General features: G+C 42.5%; 1 protein-coding gene across 1 annotated transcript in view; it reads right to left on the minus strand.

Annotated features, from left to right (window-relative positions):
• The window catches only part of LOC112250918 (procollagen galactosyltransferase 2), a 42270-nt gene extending 41495 nt beyond the window's left edge, over positions 1-775 (minus strand). The window contains exon 1 of the mRNA XM_024421470.2: positions 413-775. Coding sequence (XP_024277238.1) covers positions 413-651 — 239 coding nt within the window. The 5' untranslated portion in view covers positions 652-775. The remainder of the gene's footprint in view (positions 1-412) is intronic.
• Positions 776-13963: the final 13188 nt, after the last annotated feature.

Below are 13963 nucleotides of genomic sequence, written 5' to 3' on the forward strand. Positions count from 1 at the left end.
TTTTCTGAGCAAATCTTGTTTAAAAAACACACACATATATAGTATTTCATGTCAAGTAATATATATATATATATATATATATATATATATCATTTATTACTGGATATGAAATACTGGATTGAAATAAAAAAAACCCACCGGGAAATCATCTCCAATTGATTTTCGTATTGGAAGGCCTATTCCCACGCATAATAGAGGCGTGCTCGGATACAAATGTAAGCAAGGTTTGAAATGATTATGTTTTTGTGAAATAGTTGCAGTCTAGAAATTATTTGTAATTTAGTTCCGACCCCCGACCATCCGCTCAAGAAAAATGGTCCCGCGGATGAATCTAGTTGATGATCCCTGCTGTTGGCTATTGGAGACGATTTGACCGGAATAAAGTTGTTAAAAAGTTAGTTGCGTTTCTCACCAGATAGCTATCCGCTCCTTCGGATAGTCTAGCCTGTCGATGCAGCCCAGGTAGTGCGGCAGGCTGTGCGCTGCGTTGCGAGCCAGAATGGCGATCATGACTTTTGGCATCAGCAGTGACGATTCGGGTCGGACCGAGTCCTGCACCAGAGTCACCAAGTCCGACATTCCACCCGGCATGAGGGCAACAAGCAGCGCGCAGAGCAGTCCGACTCCCACGGCTCCAACCGCCGGCATCATTCCCAGATAACACCGTTATCCCAACCTGAGCTCTGCCGCGACTGAATATAAGAGTGAGCGATTGTGGGAGGGAGCGAAGAAGGTAGGAAGGGAAGGGGATGGAGTGTGTGGACGAGGGAGAGCACAGGAGTTTGGTGGCACCTTAATTAGGGAGGACAGGCTCGTGGTAATGGCTGGAGCGGAATCAGTGGAATGGTTTCAAATACATCAAACACAAGGTTTCCAAGTGTTTAATGCCATTCCATTTGTCCCATTCCAGCCATTATTATGAGCTGTCCTCCCATCAGCAGCCCCCACTGGAGAGAGGGGTAACATCTCTTGTCTACCTCCTCCCGGCTGGCTGCTCCCCAAAACGTTCATATACCTCTCCTACAGCTTTCCCTCTCTCTCTCTCTTGGAGACTAGGCTACAGAGGCAGGACAGGGGCTGATAAAACATCATGGGGAATCTAACAGGTGCAACAGCACAGAGAGAAGAGGTGGCTCCAAACATGGCCAATAACATTATTTTAGTAAGTAAATAATACATTTTCTTACTCAAATCCAGCAGCTTGAAGCTTCCTGTGCTATAAAACTGATAGCCTAGACACAATAGGCTATTATCATTCAATAATGTTGGGTGAAAGAAGAACGAAAATTGTACCTGAAGTGCAAAAGAGGGTTGTACATTTCGCAATATTGTGCTTGTCAGTTCAAGTCTATGTATGCAAAATGCATAAACTGTATGCTGTTCTGATGGAAATATGTGTATAAATGTTTAACTACTCTTATTGTGTGGTTGCAATGTCAGATCATGTGAACAACATGTGGTTTGACTGCTTGTGCATGGCTGTCGCCGTGGGAAAGTTGGTTTGATTTTCAGTATTTGCCAGACATTCTTACCTTCAAATTTCAATAGCTCGTGAAGGATTTCAGCTACATACCTCAGGTTCTCTATGAAGGAAAAAAGTGTAAAACATTGAACAAGTCTTATTTTCCCGATTACAATCCGAGTTTCATAATCACACGGCAACAGTGTAGTAAGCCTCGCGCACCGTCAATGCAACTATTTAGGCACCTTCAAAGTGCTTGATCACAATATTCAAACATCAATTGCTCTTCAACCATGTGACTTAGCCACCTCATTTCAATTGTTATTTCTTACATAGAGCGGCATATTGCACACCCTTTGGTTTCTTCATAAAAGTATTCCAACATTTAAAAATCTATATTTATACAAAATTCAATAGCTCCTTGACCATGTGTCCTAGACACCTCAAACCAACGTTGGAATGTTCACTGGGTAGGGACATACATCACATGGACTTTGTACATAAAAAATGTATATATATTTACTCAACTTCATTTATTAGTTCAATTTGTTACTTCAAATGTCCATAGCTTCTTGATCACATGATCTAGGCACCTCAAACCAACTTTGTATATTTGAAAAGGGGAGGGACAGCCTTTGGTTTTACACAATTTACACCATTTTATATAAATATTTGAAAGTATATAATTTCAATAGCTCTTTACCCACATGACTTAGAAACCTCATTGCAACTTTAATTTATTCCTTATATGGAGTTATTTTGCACAGCCTTTGTTTTTTTCCATAAAATGATTCCAACATTCATTAAAAAATATACAGTACCAGTCAAAAGTTTGGACACACCTACTCATTCAAGGGTTTTTATTTATTTAGACTTTTTTCTACATTGTAGAATAATAGTGAAGACATCAAAACTATGAAAAAACACATGTCTTTTTAAATTTTTTATATAACCTTTATTTAACTCTTTAAGTCAGTTAAGAACAAATTCTTATTTACAATCACGGCCTACCTAAAGGCAAAAGGGGCTGGGATTAAAAATATAAATAAATTACATAAAAATATAGGACAAAACACACATCACAACAAGAGAGACAACACAACACTACATAAAAAGAGACCTAAGACAACATAGCATGGCAGCAACACATGACAACACAGCATGGTAGCAACACAACATGGCAGCAGCACAACATGGTAGCAGCACAAAACATGGTAAAACATTGGGCGCAACTGTTCAGAGGAGACTGTGTGAATCAGGCCATCGTTGTCAAATTGCTGCAAAGAAACCACTAGTAAAGGACACCAATGAGAAGAAGAGACTTGCTTGGGCCAAGAAACACAAGCAATGGACATTAGACCAGTGGAAATCTGTCCTTTGGTCTGATGAATCTAAATGAGATTTTTGGTTCCAACCGCCGTGTCTTTGTGAGACGCAGGGTAGGTGAACAAATTGCATGTGTGGTTCCCACCGTGAAGCATGGAGGAGGAGGTGTGATGTTGTGGGAGTGCTTTGCTGGTGACACTGTCAGTGATTTATTTAGAATTCAAGGCACACTTAACCAGCATGGCAACCACAGCATTCTGCAGCGATACATCATCCCATCTGATTTGCACTTAGTGGGACTATCATTTGTTTTTCAACAGGACAATGACACAACCTACCTCCAGGCTGTGTAAGGACTATTTGACCAAGAAGTAGAGTGATGGAGTGCTGCATCAGAAGACCTGGCCTCCACAATCACCCCGACCTCAACCCAATTGAGATGGTTTGGGATGAGTTGGACCGCAGAGTGAAGGAAAAGCAGCCAACAAGTGCTCAGTATATGTGGGAACTCCTTCAAGACTGTTGGAAAAGCATCCCAGGTGAAGTTGGTTGAGAGAATGCCAAGAGTGTGCAATGCTGTCATCAAGGCAAAGGGTGGCTACTTTGAAGAATCTAAAATCTAAAATATATTTTGATTTGTTAAACAATTTTTTGATTACTACATGATTCCATATGTGTTATTTCATAGTTTTGATGTCTTCACTATTATTCTACAATGTAGAACATAGTAAAAATAAAGAAAAACCCTGGAATGAGTAGATGTTTCAAACTTCTGACTGGTACTGTATGTAGCTCAAATCTTTTTTGAGCTATTGAAGTTTGAATGTCCGAATATCGAAACGCAAACCAATTTTACCACGGTATGGCTGTCTTCTACATTATCCTTCCTCCATCTGCTGTTTCTTCAACTCCTCCTCTCCTGCTCTCGTGTATGGTACATCATTCCTCTGCACAAGCCCCTGTCTGCATGCCTCCATTCCCCACTTCCTCATTCTCCCCATCCCTCTGTATTTCCATTCTTTTCCCATTCCTCCTCTCTGACTGACTGTTTCTTGGATGGTGCAGCTGCAGCAGCAGCAGGGTCCTCTAAGTACCATGAAGTCATCAGTGACATCAGTTCCAGTCCCAGCTGCAGACAAACAGAGATACCCAGCCAATCTCACCCTCTAACTAAACTCAGCCCTCCGCTTATTTGCATAAGTGTGAAGCCACCTGTTGATGTTTTCATTCCTAATTGAAATGTTCTAATGAGTGTACAATACCATTAACACTGTAGTTGGATGGATGTTTCTGATGAAAGATGTCTGGACAGGAGTACTAAGTAGAAATGTCTGTCTGTCCATTGTGCTGAGCAAGGTCAATCTCCTAGCTCCCTCTAGTGTGCCTATAAAGACAGTAGCAGAGGTTGAATCCATCCATGTTCCTTCACACAGTAGCCTAACATGCTGACCACACCCCTCACGTCACGTGCGCGAGCATTGCAAAATAAATGTACACATACATGTTATTCAATCATTGCACCCAACGAGCCTCTGCGTAGCTAGGCACTAAAATAGAACTTGGTTCTATTTGTGACCAATGACGCTTCTGCAAGTCCCAGTTGGTAGAGGTAATGCACCTTAAAGGTGGTTGCCAACCGCCATATAAATTCCAAAGAAGAAGAGATTACTTGCTGTTGCTAGCTAATTTGTCCTAGGATATAAACATTGGGTTGTTATTTTACATAATGCACAAGGTCCTCTACTCCGACAATTAATCCACAGATAACAGCCTGCAACGAAAACATGCGGTCTCTCCTTCACTGCAGCCGGGGTGAGTAAGACATTTAAACGTGTTAACCCTCGCAAGGCTGCAGGCCCAGACGGCATCCCCAGCCGCGCCCTCAGAGCATGCGCAGACCAGCTGGCCGGTGTGTTTACGGACATATTCAATCAATCCCTATACCAGTCTGCTGTTCCCACATGCTTCAAGAGGGCCACCATTGTTCCTGTTCCCAAGAAAGCTAAGGTAACTGAGCTAAACGACTACCGCCCCGTAGCACTCACATCCGTCATCATGAAGTGCTTTGAGAGACTAGTCAAGGACCATATCACCTCCACCCTACCTGACACCCTAGACCCACTCCAATTTGCTTACCGCCCAAATAGGTCCACAGACGATGCAATCTCAACCACACTGCCCTAACCCATCTGGACAAGAGGAATACATATGTGAGAATGCTGTTCATCGACTACAGCTCGGCATTCAACACCATAGTACCCTCCAAGCTCGTCATCAAGCTCGAGACCCTGGGTCTCGACCCTGCCCTGTGCAACTGGGTACTGGACTTCCTGACGGGCCGCCCCCAGGTGGTGAGGGTAGTCAACAACATCTCCTCCCCGCTGATCCTCAACACTGGGGCCCCACAAGGGTGCGTTCTGAGCCCTCTCCTGTACTCCCTGTTCACCCACGACTGCGTGGCCACGCACGCCTCCAACTCAATCATCAAGTTTGCGGACGACACAACAGTGGTAGGCTTGATTACCAACAACGACGAGACGGCCTACAGGGAGGAGGTGAGGGCCCTCGGAGTGTGGTGTCAGGAAAATAACCTCACACTCAATGTCAACAAAACTAAGGAGATGATTGTGGACTTCAGGAAACAGCAGAGGGAACACCCCCCCATCCACATCGATGGAACAGTAGTGGAGAGGGTAGCAAGTTAAGTTCCTCGGCATACACATCACAGACAAACTGAATTGGTCCACTCACACAGACAGCATCGTGAAGAAGGCGCAGCAGCGCCTATTCAACCTCAGGAGGCTGAAAAAATTTAGCTTGTCACCAAAAGCACTCACAAACTTCTACAGATGCACAATCGAGAGCATCCTGGCGGGCTGTATCACCGCCTGGTATGGCAACTGCACCGCCCTCAACCGTAAGGCTCTCCAGAGGGTAGTGAGGTCTGCACAACGCATCACCGGGGGCAAACTATCTGCCCTCCAGGACACCTACACCACCCGATGCTACAGGAAGGCCATAAAGATCATCAAGGACATCAACCACCCGAGCCACTGCCTGTTCACCCCGCTGTCATCCAGAAGGCGAGGTCAGTACAGGTGCATCAAAGCTGGGACTGAGAGACTGAAAAACAGCTTCTATCTCAAGGCCATCAGACTGTTAAACAGCCACCACTAACATTGAGTGGCTGCTGCCAACACACTGTCAATGACACTGACTCAACTCCAGCCACTTTAATAATGGGAATTGATGGGAAATGATGTAAATATATCACTAGCCACTTTAAACAATGCTACCTTATATAATGTTACTTACCCTACATTATTCATCTCATATGCATACGTATATACTGTACTCTATATCATCGACTGCATCCTTATGTAATACATGTATCACTAGCCACTTTAACTATGCCACTTGGTTTACATACTCATCTCATATGTATATACTGTACTCGATATCATCTACTGTATCTTGCCTATGCTGCTATGTACCATCGCTCATTCATATATCCTTATGTACATATTCTTTATCCCCTTACACTGTGTATAAGACAGTAGGTTTTTGGAATTGTTAGTTAGATTACTTGTTCGTTATTACTGCATTGTCGGAACTAGAAGCACAAGCATTTCGCTACACTCGCATTAACATCTGCTAACCATGTGTATGTGACAAATAAAATTTGATTTGATTTGATTTAAAAGGGTAAAAGTTTGTTTCTAGTAATCTCTCCTCCTTCAGGCTTCTTCTTCAGACTTTATATGGCACTTTGATTTTTGGTTGCGATGGAGAGGTGAATCCAACATGTTAATTATTAACCTGAATATTAAATTAGAAATCAACCTAAGCTTGAAACCCTAAGCCTATGTATTCTATTTTTAGTTGAACCCTGGGTTGAATTTAAAACACACGCTGTTGATGACTTTGCTATATATAAATGCTATATAGACTTAAATAGTATCATTGATGATATGACGTATAAAGTATGGTTACATTTCATTTGCTCTGTTAAACCTACCGTTGGAATTACTTTGATAGTAACGGTGAATCTATTTAGTTATGAGATTCCTCAATAACCTTCACGATAAAACATGGGTAGTAGTCAGTGACAAATATCAAAGCTACGGATGGGAGACCCAAATGGATAACTGAAACCCCCCCCAAGTAGGTGCTGCCCAGCCTACCTTTTTTTCTGATAGTGGATATATAGCGTTGTAGATCTGACATTGTTTCAAAGGTACAAATTCAACATACAGTATGTTATACAAGGTTTATTATCTATGTTGAAAATTGATTACCATGAGGACATAATCCTGTGGTTGAAATTTCACCCTGAAAACAGTTGATGACCTTTATCAAATCCAATGTATTTTCCACGTCACAATACTTTGACAAATGATGTTGAAACAACACTGACACAACCAGTTTGTGCCCAGTGGGATACCTCCCAGCCTACTCTGAAATGTTACCATATGGTCTCAATTTCACCCCAAAGCATTTCCGTTGTAATTGTGGTTACTTACATACAGTGCCTTCGGAAAGTATTCAGACCCCTTGACTTTTTCCACATTTTGTTACGTTACAGCCTAATTCGAAAATTAATGAAATTGTTTTTTCACCCTCAATCTACAAACAATACCCCATAATGTCAAAGCAAAAACAGGTTTAGAAAATGTTGCACATTTATTACAAATAAAAAGCTGAAATAACATTTACACAAGTATTCAAGTATTCAGACCCTTTACTCAGTACAATGTTGAAGCACCTTTGGCAGCGATTACAGACTAAAGTCTTCTTACAACTGAGTCTTCTTGGGTATGACGCTACAAGCTTGGAACAGCTATATTTGGAGTTTCTACCATTCTTCTCTGCAGACCCTCTCAAGCTCTGTCCGGTTGGATGGGTAGCATTGCTGCACAGCTATTTTCAAGTCCTTCCAGAGATGTTCGATCAGGTTCAAGTCCGGACTCTGCCGGGGCCACTCAAGGATGTTCAGAGACTTGTCCCGAAGACACTCCTGTGTTGTCTTGGCTGTGTGCTTCGGGTCATTGTCCTGTTGGAAGGATAACCTTCGCCCCAGTCTTGAGGTCTTGATCAGGTTTTCATCAAGGATCTCTCTGTACTTTGCTACGTTCATCTTTGCCTCGATCCTGAATAGTCACCAAGTCCCAGCCGCTGAAAAACATTCCCACAGCATAATGCTGCCACCACCATGTTTCCCCATAGGAAGGTTTCCTCCAGATGTGACGCTTGGCATTCAGGCCAAAGAGTTCAATCTTGGTTTCATCAGACCAGAGAATCTTGTTTCTCATGGTCTGAGAGTCTTTAGGTGCCTTTTGGAAAACTTCAAGCGGGCTGTCATGTGCCTTTTACTGAATAGTGGCTCCCGTCTGGCCACTACCATGAAGACCTGATTGGTGGAGAGCTACAGAGATTAGAGTTCCTCTGTGGAGATGGGATAAACTTCCAGAAGGACAACAGAGGTCTGTCAGAGTGACCATCAGGCTCTTGGTCACCTCTGACCAAGGCCCTTCTCCCCCAATTGCTCAGTTTGGCCGGGCGGCCAGCTCTAGGAAGAGCCTTAGTGGTTTCAAACTTCTTCCATTTAAGAATGATGGAGGCCACTGTGTTCTTAGGGACCTTCAACACTGCAGACATTTTTTGGTACCCTTCCCCAAATCCTGTCTCTGAGCTCTACGGAGAATTTCTTTGACTTCATGGCTTGGTTTTTGCTCTGACATGCACTGTCAACTGTGGGACCTTATATAGACAGGTGTGCGCCTTCCGAATCATGTCCAATCAATTGAATTTACCACAGGTGGACTCCAATCAAGTTGTATAAACATCTCAAGGATGATCAATGGAAACAGGATGCACCTGAGCTCAATTTCCGGTCTCATAGCAAAGGGTCCGAATACTTACGTAAATAAAGTATTTATATTTATTATTTTTAATACATTTGCTAAAATAGATTACTTTGTCATTATGGGGTATTGTGTGTAGATTGCTGGGGATTTTTTAAATTAATCCATTTTAGAATAAGGCTGTAACATGAAAACATTTGGAAAAAGTCAAGGGGTCTGAATACTTTCCGAAGGCACAGTACTTCACATGCAATCCATTGTCCTTTTCAACCTTTGTAAATGCAGAGCTGCATTAACGGCTGTCATTTCACTTCTGTTTGGGATAAATGCATAGTTCCATTTTGTCTGGAAGGGAGACTAATTCTAACTTGCATGCTCCATCCTGACTACTGCCAAGCTTATGATGTTCTAAACTGTGGTCAAAACCAGAATTTCAGAGCCACTCAAAATAGCAGGGTAGATTCTCATAGCTTTGTAAATGTAATTAATGGATGGTTAGAAGTTGGCATGGTAGTAATGTGCCTTATTTCCCTAAAATAAATCTCATGTTTCCCTTGGAAGGAAACAGCACAATTCTGCAAGAGCACTGAATATTGTAAGTCTACAAACATTAGCATTCAGTCAACATGACTCACACAATTGAGTGCAAACCAAGTGATTTCAGTAGACAGGCATGTAGTGTGATTATAATACCAATGAGCTGGGTTATATAAATCTCTCTGTGTGGTTGAGAGGAGAACCGTCTTCCTGCCTGTCCATCAGAGTGATGGAGCCACTAGAGCAGGGGGGAGAGGAGAGGAATTATGCACACCCAACCATTGCTCACAAGCTGGACAGAAAAATATGCCCACAGAAACAGGATAAAATGTCTGTTCTCTGGTTGCGGCTTCCAAGTGTGTTTTATGAAAGATCACTGGAGCAGGCTGCCCAGCAGAAGGAGCTCTCGGTGTGGCCGGTGCACACAGAGAGAGGGGGAGGGAGAAGGGGGGGATCTGAAGTCCCATTCTTTCATTCTTCTAGGGCTCTCAGCCACAGATGGTGGAAGAAAACACTCCATGTGGTCAGAGGGTAGAGGAGAGACTCAGACACAAGTAGCCTGTCACGTACAGCCTCCTCTCCTCTCACAGCTGTACATACAGTAGGGCCTATGTGCACTATATTAAAGTGGATGTTACAGCTCCCTCCCTAATCATGTAAAGTAGATACAGTACTTGTATGACAGGGACAATTCCCAGGAGAATGCTACTGATACATACTGGAAGTGTCTGACGCAAGTTCTCCGACATGCCATGTGAAGAGCATTGAATACTTGGAGAGGCCCTTTGAATGACGATGCATTTCAATCCATTATAGTGCATCTGTAACTGTGGCTCCTCTGATTGGAAGGGTGTTGGCCTTGGTAATCATATGGAGCAGCATCACAAAGTTTCACAAACAAATAGGGAGACAGTTGGAGAGGCAGAGACAGCTACTGCAATGGAGATGGAGCCAGGAACTAAGAGCTGCTTGCGGGTGTGTAAGTTGGGTTGAAGGAGAGAAATGGAGAGAAAGGCAGAGAGTTAGAAGCTGCTGGATTGAGTTAAGAGTAATAGCTGAGTGAAGTCAGGCTGGCAGAGCGTTGACTAGACGGAGCCAGCAGTCTCACTGGGAGAGACTAGCCAATGGGGACAGAGCTAGAGCCTGCCAATCATCATAAAGCCCCTCCCCTAGCCAGGCACCACTCCATCACTTACTTCCACTTGGATCTCACAGTGGCTCACAGAACCAGTAGCCCCTTGTCCACACACAGTTCCAGAAGATAAACCTCCAGTAACTGTGTGTGTGTGTGTGTGTGTGTGTGAGACACACTGCAAACTGGGGCTCAAACCTCTCAGCCAGACTGCTAGAACATGCTGTACCCTAATGAGAGCACACTCACATGGGAAGGGAGGGGTTTACTGGGTCCTTACCTCATTGTGGAAATAACATTGTCTTGCCCATATTCCTGTCTGAGGTTAACAGGCAACATCAGTCTCTGTCGCTCCCCCTCTCTCCTTGGCTGGCTGTAGGAACTAGGCCTACTGGGACACTCTCTGTGCTGCTGTACAGTGGCTGCTCATTATTATTATTATTATTATATGTGCCCCTGTGAGCGAGAATGTGAAAATGAGTGTGTGTGTGTGAGAGCGAGTGATCCGCTCCAGCCCCTTGTGAAGAACAGTAGCACTATAAACTAACACTCAAAACCTGTGCTGGTTTCCAAATTAAACAAATCCATTCGTGACCCACTAATGACCCAAGGTAAATTGAAAGATCTCTATCGATAGTTGTGAGAATACAGTGGTGATTGGAGGGGGGTATTTTTGACAATATACAGTGGCAAGAAGAAGTATGTGAACCCTTTGGCAATACCTGGATTTATGCATAAATTGGTCATAAAATGTGATCTTCATCAAGGTCACAACAATAGACAAACACAGTCAGCTTAATCTAACAACAAACAATTATACGTTTTCATGTCCTTATTGAACACAACGTGGAAACATTCAGATTGCAGGGTGGGAAAAGTATGTGAACCCTTGGATTTAATTGACCCTACTTTGGCAGCAATAACCTCAACCAAACGTTTTCTGTAGCTGTGGATCAGACCTGCACAACGGGTCAGGAGGAATTCTGGACCATTCCGCCTTATAAAACTGTTTCAATTCAGCAATATTCTTGGGATGTCTGGTGTGAATTGCTCGAGGTCATGCCACAGCATCTCAATTGGGTTGAGGTCAGGACTCCAGAAGGCATATTTTCTTCTGTTGAAGCCATTTGGTTGTTGATTTACTTGTGTTTTGGGTCGTCGTCATGTTGCATCACCCAAATTCTGTTGAGCTTCAATTGGCAGACAGCCTAACAGTCTCCTGAAAAATGTCTTGATACACTTGGGAATTAATTTTTCCATTAATGATAGCAAGCAGTCCAGGCCCTGAGGAAGCAAAGTAGCCCCAAACCATGATGCTCCCTCCACCAAACTTTACCGTTGAGATGAGATTTTGATGTTGGTGTGCTGTGACTTTCCTTCTCCAGTGTTGAGTTGTTTGGAAGGAACACACAACTGTAGTTTCATCTGTCCACAGAATATTTTGTCAGTACTGCTGTGGAACATCCAGGTGCACTTTGGCAAACTTCAGACTAGCAGCAATGTTTTTTTTGGACAGCAGTGGCTTCTTCTGTGTTGTCCTCCCATGAACACCATTCTTGTTTAGTGTTTTATGTATCATAGACTTGTCAACAGAGACATTAACATGTTCCAGAGATTTCTGTAAGTCATTAGCTGACACACTAGGATTCTTCTTAACCTCATTGCGCATTCTGCGCTTTGCTCTTGCAGTCATCTTTGCAGGACAGACACTCCTAGGGAGAGTAGCAACAGTGCGGAACTTTCTCCATTTATAGACTATTTGTCTTACCATGGGCCAATGAACATCAAGGCTTTTAGAGATACTTTTGTAACCCTTTCCAGCTTTATGTAAGTCAACAATTCCATTTCTTTTGTTTGAGGCATGGTTCACATCAGGCAATTCTTGTGAATAGCAAACTCAAATTTTGTTAGTGTTTTTTTATAGGGCAAGGCAGCTTTAAGCAACATCTCAAATCTCATGATTTGACTCCAGGTTAGCTGACTCCTGACAATTAGCTTTTGGAGAAGTCATTCGCCTAGGGGTTCACATACTTTTTCTAACCTACAGTGTAAATATTTAAATTATGTATTCAATATAGACAAACTCATAACACACACTGTTGTTTTTCTTAAGCACTTTGTCTATTGTTGTGACCTAGATAAAGATCAGATCAAATTTGATGACCAATTTATGCAGAAATCCAGATAATTCCAAAGGGTTCACATACTTTTTCTTGCCACTGTATATCGTATTGTCTTGACAATATCGCATTCATTTTGCACTGGTTGGCTGTACCTGCACGAACATTCCAGTACTTTTCCTTCATAGCTTGTTCTCCAAATGTTTTTCAGCACTTTTATTTCAATGACTGATCAAAACTCGTTTGCGCATGGGTCTCTCACCTCTCTGCAGCAGACATGAGCCATATTTTTGGGACATCAAATCACAATAAAAATCACAGTATCAAATCACAATACATATAGAATCACAATACATATCGGCACCTAAGTATCTGTGATAATATCGTATCGTGAGTTCCCCCAGCCCTATTGAATAGGCTTTGTAATTCATGACGCCTCAGGTGCAATTCTGATATTCAACCACCAGATGGCACAAAGCATCAGTCTGGACCAGAAGGTGTCTACACTCCACATGTATAAACTGCACCATGGCTTTGGGAACAGTACCAGAGGAAAATCTACTGACTCTTCAAACCAACAGTGATGTCAGCATGAAACGACTTTCCTTACTCTGTTAACCACATACCACCTTCGAGTCACACAGACACCAGTGGTTAAAAGTACTTAAGTAGAAATTCTTTAAAGTACTACTTAAGTAGGTTTTTGGTATCCATACTTTCCTATTTATATTTTTGACAACATTTACTTCACTACATTCCTGAAGGAAATAATGTACTTTTTACTCCTTACAATTTTCCCCTGACACCAAGGTATGTCTTACATTTGGGATGCTTAGCAGGACAGAAAATGGTAAAATTCACACTTATCAACAGAACCTCCCTGGTCATCCCTACTGCCTCTGATCTGGCGGACTCACTAAACACAAATGCATCGTTTGCAAATTATGTCTGACTGTTGGGAGTGTGCCCCTGGCTATCTGTAAATAAAAAACTGTGCAGTCTGGGTTGCTTAATATAAGTTAATTATTCATACTTTTGATACCTAAGTATGTTTAAAACCAAATACTTTTACTCAAGTAGTAATTTACTGGGTGACTCACTTAAGTGAGTCATTTTCTATTAAGGTATCTTTACTTTTACTCAAGTATGACAATTGGGTACTTTTTCCACAACTGATATATACACACAGCAGATGAACAGCTCCTGTGTTTTTATTTTTAATAGAAAAACAAAAAGTACTGAATCAAATGAAAAAGGAACGATCGAGTAATGATGCCAGAATAACGTTGAGGGCTGTGTATCCCAGGCAACCACACCTCTTTTCCTTTAAATCTCACTTCTCACTCCATGAAAAGGCAGTGTGTGTGTGTCAAAAGAGGGTGACTCCACGCTGCCAGTAAGCGTCAATACTGCTGAGTTGAAGAGAAGTGGAGGCTGGGCTACCAATGCAGAGGAGAGAGTAATAAACACTACAAGTGCACATGAATAAGTCCAGCAGCAGAAACCCATAGCTGCTGCTTCC

This window comes from Oncorhynchus tshawytscha, linkage group LG05 (assembly GCF_018296145.1).
Source record: "Oncorhynchus tshawytscha isolate Ot180627B linkage group LG05, Otsh_v2.0, whole genome shotgun sequence".
NCBI classification, from domain to species: Eukaryota; Metazoa; Chordata; class Actinopteri; order Salmoniformes; family Salmonidae; genus Oncorhynchus; species Oncorhynchus tshawytscha.